Source organism: Hypoxylon trugodes, assembly GCF_022578975.1.
Source record: "Hypoxylon trugodes strain CBS 135444 unplaced genomic scaffold F4822scaffold_7, whole genome shotgun sequence".
NCBI classification, from domain to species: Eukaryota; Fungi; Ascomycota; class Sordariomycetes; order Xylariales; family Hypoxylaceae; genus Hypoxylon; species Hypoxylon trugodes.
The window spans coordinates 2,507,340-2,527,221 of NW_026250022.1; the positions used below are offsets into that span (position 1 = coordinate 2,507,340).

The following is a 19,882-nucleotide window of genomic DNA, read 5'->3' on the forward strand; positions in this document are numbered from 1 at the left end:
ATTAATCCAAAATAAGTTCAGTGTTATCTAAGCAATTACGTAAGTACACCGATTTTGGTTTAAATATGTCAGTGTATGAGGTCATTGAAGTGGAATTGTCACCATGACGACTTTGACACATTTATATAATGATTATATCAAGAATATGAATCCATGGCCCTGAATATTCATAATCATAACGTTGTTCTCTTGCGACCTACAACTTGTGCAGATTGCTAGACCAAATTGAATCCATATCGTTTAACCTAGATCTTCGACAGAAACAAGTCAAAGTCAAGATGTCTTCAGGTACCCAAGACGCGAAGCAGAAATTCATGAGCAGTGTCGAACAGACTAGGGCCCCTGTTGATGGTACTCCTCTTAGACCACTCCCCAAACTCGTAACTGACATCACCCAGATAAAACGAAGCAGGCTGGCCAACCGGCTTCAGGAGGCGACAACCCCAAAGCTGGAGGATCCTCTTTAAGGTCAATCGCAAAGGGCGATACGAATTCGTCTAACTACGACCCAGCTAAAGGTCCATCCACCTGAGCTCGTTAGAAATCGAGCTGTGAGATTATGCCATCGCCATCACGAAGACTCTCGCTGACTAACAGTATCTTGTCTTACCTAATGCTGCTTAGATATTATGTAATCTCAGGGGCTTTACGATGACATAAGCATATATATCTTACATAATCGCAAGCTGTATATGATGGGAGTTTTTAAATTCATCCTTTTATGTGGTGATATTCACAGTAATCTCTATGGGATTGTTATATAATCTCAAAGGAGTTCATAATGCAATGTGTAGAAATGCAGATCCCTGCAGTGGTCGATTCCAGTTCTAAAGAGTCCTAGTCAAATTATTTCGCCTACTATCTCTTCTGGTCAAGGTTCATACTTTTGGATCTGGCCGCCCCACCGAGAACCTACATCGAAGCCCATATTATCGAACGCCTCTACGAGTTTTTTTTTTTTTTATTTTTTTTTATGGAGATACTGACTTGTTATAGAACATTCAGTATAGGCCTCAAGTTAACGAATTGCAGCCAAAGGCGTTACTTCACTGATATTTTCCACGCCTTCTCCAGACAATTGCATTAATCTCTTGACCATATGCCACAACGTACAGATTGACTTACTTTCAAGGCTGCGCTTTGTGTAGTGGGACAACATGAGGATACGTACCTGATTAGGGAGGAAGTGCTGGAAAATGTGAAGCTGACTATCACGTGTCAGCAACAATCTACCAAAGCTATTTCATGGTTACAATACTATTCGAATTCAATATATTCCCGTAGTACAGAGGTACCAAGTACTCATCAAGACGTTTAGCATTCTCAAATTTGCTCTTAGGTGTAACTCCATATACCCGAGCCCCTGTATTGAAGCTTTGAATTGTTAACAACGCCACACTGCTAACTACCATCTTCACCCCTTTAGATCAGAATGTAGGTCCCATGATTAGTATTTATTGATGTCCTCGTATATCCTGGCTCCCAAAGTAATGAAACCACGCAGAGTTGTCACACCATCTACGGCAGGATCACGGCGGCTCTTCGGTTTCATATGGGTGACTAGAGGCTTTCGACAGAAGCAAAATTCATATACAACCCATTATTCGCTTGCATTTAGACCAACCCGTGCCTGGGGTGCATACATCTATTTATCTGCGTTCAAGACGTCATCATCAAAATTTGGAATTATCGACCAGGCTACCCGATTCAAAGCGAGTCCAATATTTACAGACTCCCAGTCAGTTCTTTGCCCCAAGCCAATACATAGGACCGGGACATGGGTATGTGGAAAACATCCGGCGCTAGAACGTATTTACCGGAGTAGAATACATTATTTCCTAATTCATCCTTGCCGCTCAGGTATACCAGGCCATGTAGACTTCGATGTTGCCTTCCGGGTTGCCTCTGTACAGCCCTAACCAATCAATGTGACCCTAAAGGTTGGACTGATCCTATTCGGGCAAAACGGGCTCGGGCTAGGTGACAGCGGGTAGCATTGAGTGTTCAAGTAGGACTGAAACTCGACCAGAGTTAGGTTATAATTATTGATCTCCTAGAGTGTCCCGTTCATCAAGTTTACTCTCTTCTATACGCGGACTATAGGTATTGCTGCCTTTTTAACATTTCTTATAAAAATTCATAAACTTTTGGTAGAAATTTGTGTTTCATAAATATACGGGAAATCAATTTACCGTAATGCTAACATGTCCTTTTCGTGGATCTCAAAATCTGTATACGGATCAGGAGTCACGGCCAGGTCCCGGCAAAATTCAATCTGGCTAAATGACAACCACGTTCCACACTTAATCTCAGAACTCTTAACCATTCGATAATGTATTTATAACTCTGTCGGTCTAGAGGACTAGACCCCCTGCACTGCACCCCAGAGGCCGAAAGACCACATGGCTGGGGGATATGCGGGATCGTCGGCAATTGAGATGCTCGGCGTTCAGGAGACGAGCCCATCGACGTGGGATGCGACATATAATCCCCCCAACTATCCCTAACCCGGGATGCACAGAGGTGTTTTGAGGCTCGAGACGATTTGTAGATCAACAACCAAAAATACTGCTAGCTTCTGAAAAAGGTTGTCAACCATCACCATGCAGTTGAGGAATTTCGTACTCCTGGCCGCCGCGGCCAGCGTCGATGCTGCTGCGACTCTTCGATTCTCGTGCTCGCAGCTCGTCGTTGAGCGTCTAGACCCGTAAGTTGACAGGTAACCTTCACTAGAAAGGATTGAAGATTGCTAACATTTGTGGCCAGTCTCGTCAACCCCGGCGAGAACCCGTCCCCCCATCTTCACCAAGTCGTCGGAGGAAATGCCTTCAACGTCTCGATGGACCCCAATGTGCACGACCTGCCCTCGACGGCTACCTGCACATCCTGCACACCAGTTGAGGACTTCTCCAACTACTGGACTGCCGTTCTCTTCTTCAAGTATGCAAAGTATCCCCTTCTTAGGGTTAACCCCTATATACTAACGCACCTGTCAGGGCCCGCAACGGAACTCTCCACCGCGTGAACACCTTCGGAAACGAGCTCGGTTTCACTGGTGCCAAGGGTGGTCAGACAGTCTACTACCTGTCGTCCGGCAAGGTGACAGCATTCAAGCCCGGCTTCCGCATGACAGTCGGCGACCCCAACATCCGCACTGCTGAGGAGCTCAACCGCCGATACAAGTACATGGACTTTACATGCCTTGCTTCTAGCATGACTCGTGGTGGCCAGACCACAAACTTCCCCAAGTCCACTTGCGCTGCCGGCATTATGGTCTCCATCCGGTAAGCACAACCCCTGGCATCTTTTCGAGTTTTGCTAATTGGCAAATTAGATTCCCAACATGCTGGGACGGAAAGAACCTCGACAGCCCCGACCACCAGAGCCACGTCGCCTACCCCAACGGCAATGCTTGCCCATCCACCCACCCGGTCACCATTCCCCGTAAGTGCGCCCAACCCCAATTTCCCGTCGCACAACCACTAACAAAAAGCAGAGGTCTTCTACGAGACGTACTGGGACACGCGCCCCTTTAACAACAAGGCCGAATGGCCCGCTGATGGCAGCCAGCCTTTCGTCTGGTCCTTCGGCGACAAGACCGGCTACGGTATCCACGGTGACTACGTCTTCGGCTGGAAAGGCGACGCCCTCCAGCGCGCCATGGACGCAAACTGTAACTCCGACCTCTTCGCCAACAAGATCAACTGCCCCACGCTCCAGACCCAGTCCCTCGAGCAAGCCAACCAATGCACCAAGCCCAAGACCGTCACCGAGAACCTTGACGGCTGGCTCCAGGAGCTCCCTGGTGGCATGCCCATCTCCTAAGCGATTCGCGATGGGGTATGGGGTTGTTAGGAGTAAGGGATTGCTTTTGCGGATGTGGTAGCGTTAGCATCTTTTTTTATTATCGCATTGATGCATGGCAGTTACTAGAGCTTTATACCTAATAGCCGACTGCTTTTTGTTTATGTAGCTCAATAGAAGATCCTCATTTCCAAACTTCAAGTCTGTCGCGTGGAATACAAACGGTTCGAGCCATAAAATTAAATAGGGAATATCGCCGTAGCGATCACTGTCATTTCGTTTCATTTTCATGCTATGCTTTCTATCGTATGTGGTATCTCATCCCCGCCAACTTAACACCTAATCGCTGTTAAATCCCGAGATCATGCGCCTTCGGACTTAGTCCGTGTTTTCCTAGACCCGGCGCCAAATCCCAACTCCTCGCAAGATATCCGTCGCTAATATGTCAAAATTCCTAGTATATACTCCTCAAGTTCTAAATCATGCAGTATATCATAAATCATATCAATCCCTTCCCCGTATGTGGATTAATCTTCACCGCAGATTGGCTCCCAGAACCCGCATCATCCAGTTTCAGATCCATAAGCGCATCCTCAAACTCATCAGTAGCCACACTCTCGGTGTCATACCCAGCACTGCAAGCCGGACTAGGCGTTCTAAAGCGCATCCCGCCTTCCATTAGGGTTTCATCCGACAGTTGTTCCCGTATAATAGACAAGAAATCGGAAAATGCCTTGACTAGCTTCTCGTCCGCATCGTGTCGCTCGCCAAGAAGCGTCTCAAAATCTCCTGTTGAGTAGTTCATATCGTATTTCAGTTTGAAATGGTTCGTCGTACTTAAAATCATGACGGTTTCTAGATCAGCGTATTGCGCCGTGATCTTAAGAAGATGTGGGCCCTTTAACCGGGGGCAATCGTTGTAGTCCTGCCATCGATCAAGCAATAGTTTTAGTACCTCGTGACTGTTGCACATGATCGCAGTCGTGAGAGGCGTGTGGCCAGCGGTCGAAACTGCGTTGATATCGGCGTTATGCTCAAGTAGTAAAAGCGCAAAGTCGGGTCTATTTATTCGAGCTGCGTGGATCAGCGCTGTGCGTCCATCGACACCACAGGCATCAACCTTGGCACCAAAATCAAGAAGAGTCTTGATGAGAAGAGGATCGGAAGCATTGCGAGCTGCGCAGTTGAGCGGGCTTCCAATTTTGTATCCCGGTGGAAGTTTAACGTCAGTCTCAGCACCAGCTTCGAGAAGAATTCGAGTACAGGCTGTGTGGTTGCGGTCTGCCGAGTAAGCGACAGGCCCCGACCATTGTACATCGATGATATTAGGGTCAGCCCCGAAGTTCAAGAGCGTAACCACAGCATCTTCGTCTCCTCGCGCCGCTGCCCATAATAGCGGGGTACGACCCATAGCATCTTGAGCATTGACTGCTTCGGGGTGCTTCGTCAGCTCCTCAGCAAGGTCTCCGATCATAAGCCCAGTAACCAGTTTATGGATCCGAGGGAAGTTCTGTTCTTCGATCCATTCGCTGTCGCTAGTCATGCATGAGAGAGCTTCTACAGTTTCTCTCGAGAGACCACCTTGTAGGATGATATCACTCGCCTTGTTGCGAGGAGAGTTATCAGTGAGAGCTTTCGGGCTATGAAAGAGATTAGTAACTAGAAATACAATTTTAATATTAGAATAACTAACCGATAATCGGGATCCGCCCCGGCGTAGACAAGGTATTGGCAAGTTCTGTACTGATTGCTATATAAAGCCCACTATATGATAATTAGTATGGGGTATCGTAGGATTGAGTGACGTCATAAACATACACGTAGTAATGAATATCCTCTAGTATCACTAACATCAACGGGGGATGCAAGGCCACGTCTGAATAAACTTTTCAAACCCTCGATATCGCCTTTCATGGCAAATGTGACAGCTTCAGCTGAATCTGGAACACGACGGAGCGTTTTCAATTGAAATTGTGGGCCCGTGTTGGCATTAAATGTTGCTTGGAAACGTAGGATCTGAGACCAGAAAACCCCTGCAGGGAACCAGTACTCTGCTTGGATTTGGGGTTGTTGGCGATTGCGGCACTCGGTGTCGTCGCATTTTGGAGTTACGACTGGAATTCCAGCATATCCGACGAATAGTTGACCAAAAATGCGATCCACGATAGAAGGCGTATTTTTTCGCGACGGGCGGTGGCAGGCACACCTACAACCAGATTGGCAAGTCCTGTTACGATTCGCTACGCGGAAATTGACGGCTTGAAGTTGTCCACTTGGTGCTGAGGAGGGGAGGTCATCGACATGCGCAAATTGAGAGGATGCAGAGGAGCTATGCAGAGGAGGAGGGTGTTTGCTGTATGGTGGCGATGGACCAAGCAGCGCTACTTGGCTTTGTTCATATCGTTCGTGCTGTTGGGCGAGCATGGTTTCGACCCTATCGACCCGCGTATGGACTCTCTCTAGGTATTCAACGATCTTGTTAAGGGTGTCGTCCTGGCGACGCGCGACGAGACTATGTTCAAGGAAATCTTCTGTCAAAAATGTAGTAGATACGTCGATTAATTCTAGATGCATACGTTGCATCTGCCGTCTGTTTTATAGAGTAGATAAGTTAGAATGGGTCCGCGGTAGAAGTAGCATAAATAAGGCAGTTTCTTACGTGTTTGCAGCACCGAGTAAAATGTTGAGATTTGCCTTGACGTGTGTGATATTTTCTTGGATTCCGTTCAGGCGGGGTAGCTCCTTTCGAAAACGCCTCACGCGTGAGAGGCGGGCTGTTTTTGAATTGCCTCCGGCCTGTTGGATCTCGGTCACTAGAGTGCGTAGCTCATCGAGGTAACCTTTAGCGCGACTCACAATCCCAGCGACATCTTCTAAGTTGTAACTCGGATCGGTCTCCTTTTCGGTAGTCAGATGCTTAGCGGTCAAGTCCTCAGTTGGCCGTTCGGGCTTGGCCGAATCCGCAAATGACACATTATCGGTGTTCCCATCATCCCCCTTGCTCTTCTCATTGGCTGAGCCGACAAAACCCGATGCAGGTGCTGCATCAGTCTGTGCCTCCCCTAGCCCTGCTGACAGAGGCAGCTCTGTCTGCCTGATCAAGTCGGCTACGCTTTGCAGTATTAGTTCCAAGTCGGCAATTTCATTATTTAGTGTATGTAACCGTCCAGGCAGTTGACCCATCATACTATGCAAATCCTTAAGATATTTGCCAGTCTGCTGCGCTGCGGTCGCTAATGCGAGGACGCTAGCAGTAACAGACAGTGGATCCATCTTTTTTGCTTTGTTAGCCCACCCGTTACGCGCAACGTTCCACAAAGTTAGGTTAGGTTAAGGCCCGCAGCCGTAGCCGTTCCCGTTGCGTAACAGCGGTAAGTGGGGTAGCCCTATGAGGCAGAATCCACTCACTGTACTGAAGCAGTAATGCGCTGCAAAATAGAGTTTTTAGTGATCCCGGGGACTAGGATCCAGCCTGAAAAGATATGGAATTCCAAGTGGAAACCGCCTAAAGAACTTACTAAAACCAACCTAGGGAACTACCCGAACAACTAATTAGTAGCAGTGCGACTCTATGAGGCTCAAATAAATTTCGACAGTTGAAGTCGTGATATTTCTGTATAGTCAGGAAACCGATCCTCGTCAGACGGGGATAAAACTGCAGCTCTAGGAAGTGCGCTTGTGGTGTTCCCTATCATCTGTGTTAGAAGCCTCTTCTCATAGCAGAGACACCTCACTAAAGAATCCTAGTCTCCTTACCGAATAGTGACTGGCTAACGCTATAGCATCACATACTCTGTGAGTAAAAGGTAGTATTTTAACATGTCGTAAAACTCTAAGACGATATAAATATGCTGCGCAACCTGACGCAAGTGAGACGAGAAGTTGTACAATCGAAACTTATCTGCAGCTCCGCAGATTTTGGCGGGCTCATGAGCACTTATTAATCTGTGAATGGCAAGGCTCTCGGGCTTGCTCGATTGTTTTGCGGTTATAAAAAATGACACATCACATTACTACCCCTCGATACTTATGTATGTCAGACCAGTTTTCTGCGCACCAGGTCGCATGCAAAGATGTGACCATGTTGACTAATTGGATGGACTGATATCACTCGTTCGCCCTGCTTCAGCAACACTCAATCCGCCGTTAACCAATGCGAACCGCTGTCACTGATAATATTTCCGACCCCACGTTGCTTTTTCCTACGTAGTTGCCTAGCCCTTACATATGTACCATGCTTCATCATGTCATTTCTCGGTCGGATTCTTTTGGATTTAACGAAGTTATCTCTTCCTCCCAGAACACCATAACCTCCTGCCGTATCTGCTACTAAAATGAAGTTCGGACGAGATTTCCATGTTCACCAGGTTCCTGCCTGGACTGCAGAGTATATTGATTATAACGGCGTAAAGGAATGGATAAAGTCGAGTAACCCCGAAGACAGGGTGCTCACGGCTGGTAAGGAACCCCGCGCGAGGCTGTGTTGACAACTAACATGAGAATTGTTATAGCCACCTTAGGGCTGCCTCACGTCGAAAATTTCCTCTCGAAGCAGCTTGACGTCGCATCCAAGTGGGCGAAAGATATTACGAATCGATTCGGTATCGACACTACCTCACCTCATTATCCTATACCGGCCGATGTCAGCAGAGTAGAGTTCCTTGATCTCAAACAGTCCCTCCTCGAACATTCCGCGTTTGTCGCACAGCTCGACTCTTTCTCGAAAGTAAACCGTGACGCGATTCGTCGACTTCTCGGGAAACCAGGCGTCAAAGATACAGTTGCACAGTTGAAAAATGAGGGAAAATTGCTTTATAGTCAGCCATGGTTGTCCATACTGGCGAGCACAAACGTCCTATTGAAAGAGGTTGAAGCTGCCATAGCCCTTGCATCTAACACCCCAGGAAACAGTTCCGTCCTTCTAAACACATTTTGGCCCCAGACGGGGGGCTCCATAAAGGGAGTGTTACGAGGAATCGCCTCAGATGACGTCGGTAGTATAGAGCCCGTGTATTCCCTCCTAGCAACTGCGCCCCAGGGGCAAGCATTCCGCAATGCTTTGCTCCAAGTGGCAATCCTGCATAACTCGCGGAATAGCGTAAGATCTCTATTGAACCTGGACTTGTCGGGGGAGAGCCCGCACGGAGATTATATCCACTACTTTCTTGCCCACTGGGGTCGTACATTGAATTCAGGAGCAAATCATTCCGATTTTACTGGATTGCTAGACGCCGTCATCCCCGAAAGCTCGGCTGCCCGCCCACTTCTTGTCACCAAAGATTCACGTGGTCGTACTCCTCTTCATTACGCAGCAGCCCTAGGCCTATCAAATGTCTGCTCTCGCATACTGGCCCAAATAGACAGCAAGTATTCTCTAGAGCCGGATGATGCTGGGGATACTCCATTACTTCTGGCTGTGTCCTCTGGTCACGCCGACGTCGTGCAACTCTTCATATCAACTTTAGATGGACAGGCTAGCGGAGAAGCAATAGGTCAGTCACTGGTAGTCGCAATAGAATCGGGGCATTCCGATGTCGCAAAGATCCTCGTCCGCACCAAACGAGGTCTTGATTACCCTGGGAAATATAATCAAACCCCATTGTACGTAGCAGCTCGGAGAGGGAATATCGATGTCGTGGAACAGTTGTTGGATGCATCCGCAAACCCCAGCTTCAAGGAAACATCTCATTTGTGGACACCTCTGATCGTCTCCGCTGTACAAGGCCACCTTTCAGTCGCTCAGAAATTGGCTAGCTCTGGTGTTTTGACACTTGATAAGCGAGGATGGTCAGCCCTTGATCACGCAGCTTATAGAGGATACCCAAAGATCGTCAACGCTCTGGCAGATTATGATACTGGCTTAGCCAGCAAAGACAGCAATGTGTCGCAAAAGGGAGCAGGCGCGGAAGTTAACAAAGTTCCTACCAGATTTCCAATTACGGGTGTTCTATCAGATGAGCTATCAACAAGTCACTTATTCGTCAACCTCGGTTCTTTCGATTTATATAAGACTGGACCAGTCATCAACATAGAGCCCTACATCAAGAGTATATCCCCCAAACAATTACCCAAAAACAACTTAGACCTATACGTCTCGGCCGCCGGTTCCTCCGAAGAGTACAGAGTCGAACTGCCAATATTAGAGGATCTTTCAAACTTACCATGGCATTTCCCCGTTTCGCGAGCAGACGATGCCAAGGTGGTATTCAAGATCACGGAGCACAGTCCCGCTGAAGAAATCAAGGGGCCACTTCTTTTCATAGGAATCGCGTTATTGGATAACTTACAGAAAGGGTTGGGAGCTAACCGTGAAACCGTCGCTCGAGATTACACGATACCCCTTATCACTCCGAGCGGCGACTATGCCGGCGATTTGACTTTCAACTTTTTACTATCACATCCTATTGCCTCAAGTCCGACTCTACCGCCGCCCCAATCCATGAAACCGCTACAGCCAACACAAGTTGGAGCACATCGAGGTGAATAATTCCACAATCTTCACAATACCCTCGCTTACATCGGCTGATAATAATTAGGACTGGGACAGAACCTCAAGCAGAAGAACCACCTACAGATTGGTGAAAACACACTAGAGGTATATACATACTACCCCGAGTCTATCAGAGAACTTGCTCATGTAATAATAGTCGTTCGATGCCGCCGTGAAACTAGGAGCGGCATTTATTGAGGTAAGTCTGTTCCAATCCGTATGATTCCACCGCACCAGCTAACAGATGCGCATAGTTCGGTATGTACACGATTAATGAGCCCTAGAACCTTGTCTAATAATCCGCGCAGATGTTCAAGTAACGAAAGACTTCGTGCCAGTAATCTACCACGACTTCCTTGTGAGCGAGACGGGTACCGATGCGCAGATGCACATGCTTTCCTATTCTCAGGTACGCTCCTCTCCCTCTCTCCCCAGAAGCATGCACTCACATTATATAGTTCATGGTATTAAGCGACGCCCAAGCCGCTCAATACAATGATCCTCCCCGTCGACTCCCATGGGACGAACGTGACAGACCGCACACACCTCAACGCCGACGCGCACAATCCCTCAGCGCGCCCCCAGAAGCCGGCACGCAAGCACTCTTCGAGCGTATCAAGCACACATTCGAGTTCTCCAACTCGGGTATGAAGGGAAACACGCGCTGGGATCACATCCACAGCTCTTTCCTAACGCTGAAGCAAATGCTAACCGAGATCCCGGAATCCGTTCCATTTGACATTGAACTCAGTAAGTCCCCATCTACTGCCTCTCCCAACATACCTCAAGGAAATTTAGCTTACACAACCACAGAATACCCAATGCTCTTCGAAACCGACGACTGGAAAATGGAGCCCTTCGCCATGGAACTCAACAAATTCCTCGACACGATCCTAACCGTGCTCTTCCAATACGGACGTCAACGCAGTATCTTCATAACATCCTTCAGCCCCGAACTCTGCATCATGCTCTCCACGAAGCAAAAAGTGTATCCAATCCTCTTCCTCAACGACTCCTCCAATTGGCCCACGGGCGATCCGCGTGCCTTAAGCCTGCAGAGCGCGGTACACTTCGCACGCCGGTGGGGATTGGGCGGCGTGGTTATGGCTTCGGAGCCGTATGTCTCGTCGCCGAAGCTGGTTAAGTGGACAAGAGACCAGGGATTGTTTTGTGCGACGTATGGTGCGCAGAATGATGATCCAAAATTCGCTAAGGTAGGTTATTTCCCCTTTTCATGATATCTTGATGGTGCTGACAGTACTATAGATCCAAGCTGACGCAGGCATTGACGCTGTGATCGTCAACAATGTCCACCTCATCTCTAAGACGCTAGAGGAGTCCCGTCAGGTCGGTCATTAGGTTGATCCAAGTCTTAAAGGGATTGCTTAATGATAAATGGATCCACTAATCTCATCATGACCACGTTCTTTTCCCCTGTTCAAGATTCTATCAGCAGCAAATGCGAAATTGGTCCATCAACTCAATGGGATATCATTCATGTCGGCTCGTTTGCTCTTCTTAGGTAGCTCCTTTTAACAATGACTAGTTTGCTAATATGATTAATCACAACCCCATCAATAAACGTATAATTATCGCAACTGTATCCGGACCATACGATGCATCTAGTAAATTGATAAATCATCGGGTATCTCATTGTTCTCTAATATTACATGCCAGTATCCCGGATATTCCGGCCCTAGGCGAAAGTCATATCGCGTCTACCCGAAACCAGCCTCTGCCCTGTGGGAAGAATCCCAGCCCCCCATCCCCCGGCGCACACGAAAGACTCATCCAGCGAAATATCATCCACTATTTCGCAGAAATTTTCGGATATGTGAAGTAATATCCGAGTGAAATGGAATTCTGTCAGGCCCCCGAAGTATCCCTTAATCTCAATTCTCCGCAGATGCTCAAGCAACCGTAAATAATGTTATGTCGTTCTAAATCAACGCACTCGGTATCTTGCAGCTATATTTTAGCATATTTTCTGTATTCCGGTTTATGTTAGAACAGGTTCCGATGATTAGTAGCGGTGCGCACATACCTTCTAATTTTCCTGATGTCTTCCGCGTTTGTATCATCGTATCGATCACATGCCAGTCCCATATCTTAGACCAGCTTCTCCAGAAAATTGAGGCATCGAGTCATCGATACCCTCTAAACCGCAAACGCAACTCGCCCACCCCTCTTCGCGGGTCGCTGCTGGGCCTCATCATACTCATCTCTGCTTTCCGCACCGCTAATAGCCGGCGAAGGGGTGCGAGGTCGCTTCAAGCCCTTCGTAACCTTAAACCGAAGAGCGGGCTTTTCATTCGCCTGCACATCCGCCTTCGGCTTGCCCTCTGGGCTTCCCGTAACCAAGCCCTCATCAGGGTGAAGCTCCCGACCGAATCCTCTACCGAAGACGAATTGCGGGGCCTCCAGCATAGCAGTCTGTGCGACACCATCTTCCTCATTGGGCATGGGCATAATCTTCGCGTTCAAAATCCATTGATACATAAGTCGGTCGTCTAGGATAGACTTGACTTTGGTGTGTTCGGCGTGCGTCATCTGTTTTCGACGGTTGACGATGACTTCTTCGATGCTGTTGCGCAGGACTAATGTTTCGACGGTCACTGGTTTCTGTTGGCTTATTCTTCGGGCTCTTCCGATAGCCTGGGCTTCGACTTGTGGGTTTAGGACCGGACTGATGAAGTAAATACGGGATGCGGAGCGCATATCAAGACCAAATGCTGCTTGACTTATATCCATCAGTAGAACACGGAATTTTGGGTTCTGTGTGAAAGTTGCAACATATTGTGCTCGTCGGTCCGCACTAAGGCCGGCTCTCGCATAGATCAAGTGTTGGATTTGGAGCTACAGAGTGCGTCAGCAGGTGAAAGAAAGATAATACGGGCTAGGAATCTTACAATCTCAAGAACTCCAGCTAGGTAATATGCGATATTATCATTATCATAAAAGACAATGATTTGCTCCTCCTCTTGATACTTGACGATGGCATCAATGAGGTAAGATAACTTAGCCGAAACAGTCGAAATGATACTCGTCTTTGATAAAGGCTCTGCAATCTTGACGTGACCTTCGAGATTTGGATCAGGCGCTTGGTCTTCATTAAGCGATAATACCGCCTTTTCCAGTGTACCCGATTTCGGCTTCGAATGATAATCATCGCCCAAGGGAGTGTTTCCAGCTAATGTCGAGGTCTGAGTGGACGGCGTTTCGGTGTTGCCGGAGGCATCCATCGCCGCCATCAAGGCCTGCGAGCGCTCAGCTACGCCTTGCCGAGCCAAACGACCGCTGTCAATCATAAGCTGTAAAGACGCCGGTGCATCAATACAAGGGTTCAAAAACTTCTGCAGAGCGTGGATCATGCTGGCATCGGTGCAAATAGGTTGGCCATCGGCCTCTTGGTTGTTGAGGGACCAGCTCTTACCACCACCTCCCGGGAAGTTCTCTAAATAGAGCGGCATCGCATGGAACTTATTGCTAACATCCTTGAGTTGATTGTCTACGGCGAGTTCGCCGAAAGAAATTGCTTGCTTAAGGAGATCTTCATCCTCTGTACTAATCTGGATTTCCTTTTTCTCGAGGAATTCTTTCGCAGTCTTCAATGCTTTCTCGATGTCTTCAACGGAGTAAAAAACTCCGCCGAAGAAACATGCTTGTCGCAAATTCTTGACAAGCTGAATAAGACTCTTTCGCTGTCTTTCGTGGAAGAAATAATCCATATCCGTTCGCTGCGATTGGACCGAATTGAATATGATCATCATTGAGAATAGATTCAACGATAATCTATCTTGGAAAGATCCGTCGAGAAGTACAATCTTCTCGTCTACCGGGGGAAGCAAGGTGCTTACGTCTGAGAGGCGATGTCGGATTATAAGTGAATTGAGAGCCGTTCTCAGGCAGTCCTTGCGGTTGTGACCTTTCGCGTGTTGTTCTGGATGCATAACATACACGTTCCAGTCCGCTGGGATGTCGCCAGCCTCATCCCTTGTATTGGCCCAAGGCCTAACCCTGAGGTATTTTGCTGCAAGGTTACCAACTCTCTGCAAGTCTTCGCGCTCTTGTCTTACGTTAGACTGTGTTCGTCCATGGATGCTCTCCTTGTTTGATGCATCCTTCAATTCGGATGCCTGCTGTTGATCCACACCATACAAACCCCGCGACGGGGTTCCCGTAACGACCCATCGCGCCGCTATTTCCAAGCGGTCGAGGACTCTCATAACGTCGCTCTTCCAAGCTCGGCTTCTGTTTCCTAATTTGTGTCCTTCATCAATGATGCATCTCTTGAATCGAATATACTCAAGTGGACAATAAATATCTGAGCCCGGTCCCCCACCGGTCTTCTGTTCCTTTTGAATCCATTCAAAGCGGCTTTCAGAAAAGAGGATCACGTCGTAATTCAGCAAGGTAGTAACTAGCGGAATTGCTTGCCTCTCTACTATGACGAGAACATTCAGTCCACTTGTGTGCTTGCTGATTTCATTCTGCCATTGTTTCACAAGGTTATTGGGAACGATGACGAGAGTGACATGGCCAAGGTAGACTTCTCGAGGCGGTGCGACTTGAGGGACCGTTCTGCTACTTCTTCGGGGCTCCACTAAGGTATTTTGGAGCTTGTATAGAGCACGGTTCTCCGGGTGGGTTAATGCGTCTATACAAACTTTGTATTCGTACCCAAATTGAGCAGCGGAGGCTTCAAAGTAGGTCTTCCATGCGATGGAATGTTTATTCGCAGCAGCCGCAGCCATATCTACCAATGATGCCTTTTTCGATCTAGGTCGAGTCTCAGCGACAAAAGGCTCGGGCGCTTTAGTCGGCTCATTTTTGGTGCTGAGAATTAAAGCCAAGCAAATGAGAGTCTTTCCAGTACCCACTATCTACATGTCAGTAATTTCCAATTACGGAAAGTCTGGTGCGCCGCGATAGGTCGCAAATGGTCCCAGACTGGCAAACTTCTAGTTCTCAAAGAGGGTCCAGGGTGTGGGGTTTGTTCGAACCAAAATGGAGGGAATGAATGGGGGATTTCATCTGGTACTTACTCTCCTCAGCAAGAATTCCGCCGCGAACTCCGTCATAGTATCGGGGTTCTCTAAGGACAAGACCGGAGACATTATCGTGATACCACGGCTTTCCTTCTTGGTCAAGCGCCTTTTGAAATCGGGGATCAATAATCCTCCCTGGATTTTCTTCACGCTGGAGCATAAGTGCAGCTGATCTGCCTTGGTAGGGGTAAAGCTTAGTGGTCAAACCGGGAATTTGGCTCTCCATTAAGCATTGCATTCCGTCGCGGGTATCCGGATTAGACTCCGACTCTGCGCGAGGATCCGGGGAGGGTACATTATTGAACATAGATAGTAGTGAAGTTTCCTCGGTCCAAGGCGTGGCCTTGTCGCGCCCTTCAAGTTGACTTTTATGGTTGGCGACTTCCCCTTTCCAAAGAGCCGGTGATTGGTCGAGTCGAGATAGTAAGAGTGCATTGGCTTGTAAGAGTTTGTTATTCAACTTGAATACAGCTCTATCAATATCTTGCGGCAAGATGTAGATCCGAAGGTATCCATCGCCACTAGACTTGGAAATGTGGTTAAGGGAGATATGTATCCATTGGTGCGTCCATAATGTGACGAAGGGTTGTAAATCAGGTAGTTTTAAAAGGGACTTTCCTATGTCAGATGGGAGGGCGGTTGATGCGGGAAGAGCGTCATCTCGAGTCAAGAATTTCCAAGCCTGTGATTCCGAGGGCTCCCAGGACATAAGATCGCTACCACGCGCAGATATCTTAAGACATCCAGCGGGTATGTACTTATTCAGCCACGGGATGTCGACGGTGGTCGCCATGGCGGCAAGCTACTGCCTAATACCGGAGGCGTTGTAGTGAAGATAAGTCCTAGCCCATCAGCAGATCAATGCATAAATGTTAACTATTATGGGCTGTGGAGATATGTAAAAGTATTGAAAGGGGATTGTCATTTAAAGGAGAAAGACGAAGTCATTAGATGGTGAAGTAGAAATTATAGATGGATTATGGTGAAGGATGGTTTTTTAGGTGACAGACTAAGAAGTGACACACGGGCGACACACGAAAGTTAGAGGCGGGAGTGAACAGCCTATTAAGCCAATAGCCCCGTAAAGAAGGTACATCCTACCCCGCTTGCTGCACTAGATGCTGACAACCAGACAGCAACTACCCTGTAGTTTTGGGTTTGCGGCACCTTCTTCACTAAAAACTCAATCTTTTGGCGGCTGAAAACGAGGATACTTCGCGGGCAGCACCCGCACCAAGTCTTCACATACATTCATACACCCCGTTACGAGAATGGCAAGACCAATAGACCAACAGTTCGACAATCATTTTATATTTATCTCAGACCAACCTCATCGTTATCATACAAAGCTTGGTTCCTAACAAAGTGAAGTATGGTTACATGCCAATTATAACCTCTAAAATAAGTACAAATGAAATGCAAAAGACCACAATGGTTTAGGGTATCGAAGAATTATAATATGCAGATACCTAAGTTATGAAGGTATTTTGGTGTCATTTCTATGACTACCCGATGGGACTTGCCCGTAATTAATCCACGGAAGACATGGACTGAAAAGCGTGTTGTTGAATAGAAAAAGGTGATCTTAGTTTCCTCGTGATCGTAATCCATATGACAAAAGGGCACGATAGTAAACAATTTTTCAGACCAAAAAATATGTCCTAGAAGAAAAGGGAAAAAAATAAACTTGCTGGATGATTGTAACACGCTCGTCAAAAGGTATAATCCACCAACGCCTTATTAGATGTAGATTAAGAATTACGCAGGTCCTTCCAAATTCTCCAATACCCGTCTCGCAGCATCTATTCTCCTTCGGTATGATCGGTATTCGGTCGTACCGCGACCCGACTCAGCCAAACCGAGAACACACCGGCCAAGGTTCGCAATAAGACGTTCAACGAGTATCCGGTCGTCCTTTTGCAACATTTCGATCGGGGCAACCTTACTATCCCCGCTCTGAACGCTGCCAAGGCTCTCATCAAAGAGAGCCTCTGATATCCGCCTCAGCTCTCGGTCCGGTGACTCTCGTGGCGTCAAAATACCACCATTCACCTTCGGCTTGTTGACCAACGGAAAACTTCGATGGGTCTTGCTTGAATCGAGTGATGATATAGAAGGCCGATGCATAAAAGCCGCCGCACTGCTCTGCGGCCGGCGAATGTCGGAGGGCCTGGGTCGAACCTTATCAGAACCGGAATCGCTCGTCTCGTTTGCAAAGCCAGCACGTCTAGCCGTGTCAGGCGTATGCGTTCGAGCACGCTTAGGTATTATAACGCCACGTTCGCGATAAGCCTCCGCTGCCTCATTGTCTGTTCTCGTGGTTCTTCCCTCCGTGGCCGTTGCAAATGACTCCACGGACGAAGTCGAACCAATGCTGGCCCTGCGGGAACGGCTTCGACCCGACCTTCCGTTAGTAGATGCTATCGGACCCCGAGTTGTTTCCACCGAATCTTCCGAGCTGAAGCTATCACGACTTCCTCTCTTCCTCATACGATTCTGGCTCATGGTACCCATTGCGCTGTGAAGGAAGAAATGCTCATAATCGAAAGCATCTTCACGGTCTTCATGGGAGACCTGGTTTTGAACAGAATCAAAGTACGCCGATGCACCACTCTCGCTCGCACTATCATCCACTACGTCCTGCTCGACCTCCTCCATCTCGGTCTCTGCCTCTACCTCGATCCCATTTTCTTGGTCTGCTTCGTCACCTCCCTCGTCAGAGCCATCCTGGGTTCTCATATCGTCAAGGTCATCTTCAACTTGGTCTGGAGCAGATAAATCACCATTCTCAATGATTGGTTCAACAGGGGCGCTGTCCTCCGCATCAAAAACGCCATTGGGGGTAGATTCTCGACCCACTATCTCATTTCCGGCCGCAATTCCTTCACCTCCAACAATGCTCGAAACATCATCGTTCGATAATTGCGATTTGCTATCGCTATGGACAGATTCGGCGTCTCCGTATTTGGCTGCGTCCGCGTACCATTGTTCAACTCGAGAATGTGTGAAAGGACTAGGGGTTCGTAGGCTCTGAAGACTGCGGCGCTTTAGACTATCCGCTCGAGCCTGGTCTCTCAGTGTCGACAACCTTCCCTTCAGATCCTTCATTTGGTCTTTCAGGTCTCGCATTTGCGCCGTAGATGCGGATCGTTTTAATCCCTTGTCTGAGAAAGACCCGAAACTCGGGCTTAGGAAGGAATCCAATTTGGCATTGTCAAGACTTGTTCTAGACGAATCCAAACCCTGGGAAACATCGTCCTCACTCAACGGTTCAAGCATGTGATCTTTAGCGTGTAAAGGAGAGGACTTGCTCTTCGCATAGAGGGCGCCAGTGCTGCTTCTCGAATTTTCTTGAATGTAATCTGCACTGCGAGGGCTATGAAGGGGTGGCCGATAGCCACCAGCCGCACCTAGAGCACTCGAAGACCTCGGTACAAATATACCTGGTTTAATTACATCGATCGGGAGCGTGGGGATATTGTTTTCGCTGGATACTCTCGTGTGCCCATGCGCGCTCTTGCGGTGATTTATGTCGTGGTCACGATGGATCGCAGTTGAAGGCCTAGCAATTGGGGGTGAAGGCGTCGAACCTGACTCCAGGGAGAAGGTCGGGGAAAGAGGTGTTCGAGCTCGGTTCAGGTTTCCTTCCATAGTCTACTACCAATTAGTTGAATTCCAGAAAGCTGTATACCAAAGTCATCCTTACCGTTAGTCGCCGTTTAGCATTCGCAAGGATTTGCTCGGCTCTCCGACTTAAGGCGGTCGAGTAGTGTTCTTGACCAACCCCCCTACGCACTTCTCGAATCGCCATCCTATCTTCATGAACAGAGGCATCATCGATGAAAGAATCAGCAACACTCTCCTCGTCATCGCCCTGGAAATTACTATCGTCAACGCTAACGGCGTCGTCGAAGTCGGCAAACACTCCGGCTTGTTCGTGAGTAGTGATAGTGCTCGTCGAATCGATCGATGCGCGCCTTTCCCGAGATATTTGCGAAGCCTTCTTCTTAAGCGCTTCGAACTGCGCCAAAGAGGCCGGTTGCATCAACGAGGCATCACTGCGTATAGACCCAGATCGCGGCTTATTCGGGGGACAAGTACTTTCAACTTCGGTAACTTCGCCAATATCTGATAACATTGTTCCGTTACCATAGATGATTGGGGTGGTGGGGGTAATAGGTCCCGTGAAGGCCTGAGGAGTGAGATCGAATCCCATATCGGCAGCATGCGCATTCTTCCACATGATCAAGGGAGAATGCGACCTATCTGGAGAGGAACATGTATCGTCGTAGTCGGGCAAGATCATATCGGGATTAGTGAGCGTAGGCGACGCTGGCAGAGGCGGGTAAGGCATAGAGCCCGACCCTGACCCTGAGCCATGGGCCGGTGGAGTGGTAGCTGTATGCATTGGTGACGTGAGGTCGACTATACTTCGGGGACTGTAATAGATTGCGAGTTTATTGGGTATAAACGTGGAGTATCGGCCGGGAAATTGGAGAGAACCGATTTCAGGAGATCACCGAAGTCTGGCAGGAGATAG

The 19,882-nt window shown here is 48.2% G+C and overlaps 6 protein-coding genes across 6 annotated transcripts; 3 read left to right on the forward strand and 3 right to left on the reverse strand.

Moving 5' to 3' along the window:
* The first annotated feature begins 93 nt into the window (after positions 1-93).
* F4822DRAFT_411365 (uncharacterized protein) lies at positions 94-701 on the forward strand. The gene is made up of 3 exons (XM_051458854.1): positions 94-351; positions 399-551; positions 598-701. The coding sequence occupies exons 1-2, from the start codon at positions 279-281 to the stop codon at positions 530-532; spliced, it is 207 nt and encodes a 68-aa protein (XP_051312613.1). The 5' UTR covers positions 94-278; the 3' UTR covers positions 533-551; positions 598-701.
* Positions 702-2,387: 1,686 nt separating this feature from the next.
* On the forward strand, positions 2,388-3,857 carry F4822DRAFT_327507 (uncharacterized protein). The gene is made up of 5 exons (XM_051455578.1): positions 2,388-2,707; positions 2,767-2,940; positions 2,997-3,284; positions 3,335-3,444; positions 3,497-3,857. Exons 1-5 carry the CDS (start codon positions 2,604-2,606, stop codon positions 3,823-3,825), a joined length of 1,005 nt encoding a protein of 334 aa, XP_051312614.1. The 5' UTR covers positions 2,388-2,603; the 3' UTR covers positions 3,826-3,857.
* A 237-nt stretch (positions 3,858-4,094) lies between these two features.
* Positions 4,095-7,783, reverse strand: F4822DRAFT_327492 (ankyrin repeat-containing domain protein). The gene is made up of 5 exons (XM_051455577.1): positions 7,561-7,783; positions 6,464-7,492; positions 5,623-6,394; positions 5,498-5,568; positions 4,095-5,444 (listed from the first exon to the last, which is right to left on the reverse strand). Exons 2-5 carry the CDS (start codon positions 7,075-7,077, stop codon positions 4,304-4,306), a joined length of 2,598 nt encoding a protein of 865 aa, XP_051312615.1. The 5' UTR covers positions 7,078-7,492; positions 7,561-7,783; the 3' UTR covers positions 4,095-4,303.
* A 60-nt stretch (positions 7,784-7,843) lies between these two features.
* Positions 7,844-11,892, forward strand: F4822DRAFT_411372 (uncharacterized protein). Its single transcript, XM_051458855.1, has 8 exons — positions 7,844-8,262; positions 8,316-10,283; positions 10,341-10,399; positions 10,452-10,505; positions 10,602-10,703; positions 10,753-11,044; positions 11,108-11,508; positions 11,561-11,892. The coding sequence occupies exons 1-8, from the start codon at positions 8,139-8,141 to the stop codon at positions 11,651-11,653; spliced, it is 3,093 nt and encodes a 1,030-aa protein (XP_051312616.1). The 5' UTR covers positions 7,844-8,138; the 3' UTR covers positions 11,654-11,892.
* A 14-nt stretch (positions 11,893-11,906) lies between these two features.
* F4822DRAFT_411375 (P-loop containing nucleoside triphosphate hydrolase protein) lies at positions 11,907-16,335 on the reverse strand. Its single transcript, XM_051458856.1, has 4 exons — positions 15,340-16,335; positions 13,204-15,173; positions 12,339-13,150; positions 11,907-12,281 (listed from the first exon to the last, which is right to left on the reverse strand). Exons 1-3 carry the CDS (start codon positions 16,133-16,135, stop codon positions 12,452-12,454), a joined length of 3,465 nt encoding a protein of 1,154 aa, XP_051312617.1. The 5' UTR covers positions 16,136-16,335; the 3' UTR covers positions 11,907-12,281; positions 12,339-12,451.
* A 765-nt stretch (positions 16,336-17,100) lies between these two features.
* F4822DRAFT_431712 (uncharacterized protein) lies at positions 17,101-19,750 on the reverse strand (the record flags this gene model as incomplete). The annotated part of the gene is made up of 2 exons (XM_051461521.1): positions 17,101-18,996; positions 19,049-19,750. 2 exons carry the CDS (start codon positions 19,748-19,750, stop codon positions 17,101-17,103), a joined length of 2,598 nt encoding a protein of 865 aa, XP_051312618.1.
* Between the last annotated feature and the right edge of the window lie 132 nt (positions 19,751-19,882).

What these genes read in the sequence shown, in the direction of transcription:
- F4822DRAFT_327492 (XM_051455577.1), bottom strand. Translation starts at nt 7,077, where the DNA reads ATGGATCCACTGTCTGTTACTGCTAGCGTCCTCGCATTAGCGACCGCA. An exon ending in TTACTCGGTGCTGCAAACAC is followed by an intron (nt 6,395 to 6,463) that starts GTAAGAAACTGC and finishes TCTATAAAACAG; the next exon opens with ACGGCAGATGCAACGTATGC. An exon ending in GAGGATATTCATTACTACGT is followed by an intron (nt 5,569 to 5,622) that starts GTATGTTTATGA and finishes ATTATCATATAG; the next exon opens with TGGGCTTTATATAGCAATCA.
- F4822DRAFT_411375 (XM_051458856.1), bottom strand. Translation starts at nt 16,135, where the DNA reads ATGGCGACCACCGTCGACATCCCGTGGCTGAATAAGTACATACCCGCT. An exon ending in CGGAATTCTTGCTGAGGAGA is followed by an intron (nt 15,174 to 15,339) that starts GTAAGTACCAGA and finishes ACATGTAGATAG; the next exon opens with TGGGTACTGGAAAGACTCTC. An exon ending in TAGCTGGAGTTCTTGAGATT is followed by an intron (nt 13,151 to 13,203) that starts GTAAGATTCCTA and finishes CGCACTCTGTAG; the next exon opens with CTCCAAATCCAACACTTGAT.
- F4822DRAFT_411365 (XM_051458854.1), top strand. Translation starts at nt 279, where the DNA reads ATGTCTTCAGGTACCCAAGACGCGAAGCAGAAATTCATGAGCAGTGTC. An exon ending in GACTAGGGCCCCTGTTGATG is followed by an intron (nt 352 to 398) that starts GTACTCCTCTTA and finishes GACATCACCCAG; the next exon opens with ATAAAACGAAGCAGGCTGGC.
- F4822DRAFT_411372 (XM_051458855.1), top strand. Translation starts at nt 8,139, where the DNA reads ATGAAGTTCGGACGAGATTTCCATGTTCACCAGGTTCCTGCCTGGACT. An exon ending in AGACAGGGTGCTCACGGCTG is followed by an intron (nt 8,263 to 8,315) that starts GTAAGGAACCCC and finishes GAATTGTTATAG; the next exon opens with CCACCTTAGGGCTGCCTCAC. An exon ending in ACATGCTTTCCTATTCTCAG is followed by an intron (nt 10,704 to 10,752) that starts GTACGCTCCTCT and finishes CACATTATATAG; the next exon opens with TTCATGGTATTAAGCGACGC.
- F4822DRAFT_327507 (XM_051455578.1), top strand. Translation starts at nt 2,604, where the DNA reads ATGCAGTTGAGGAATTTCGTACTCCTGGCCGCCGCGGCCAGCGTCGAT. An exon ending in GTCGTTGAGCGTCTAGACCC is followed by an intron (nt 2,708 to 2,766) that starts GTAAGTTGACAG and finishes ATTTGTGGCCAG; the next exon opens with TCTCGTCAACCCCGGCGAGA. An exon ending in CCACCCGGTCACCATTCCCC is followed by an intron (nt 3,445 to 3,496) that starts GTAAGTGCGCCC and finishes AACAAAAAGCAG; the next exon opens with AGGTCTTCTACGAGACGTAC.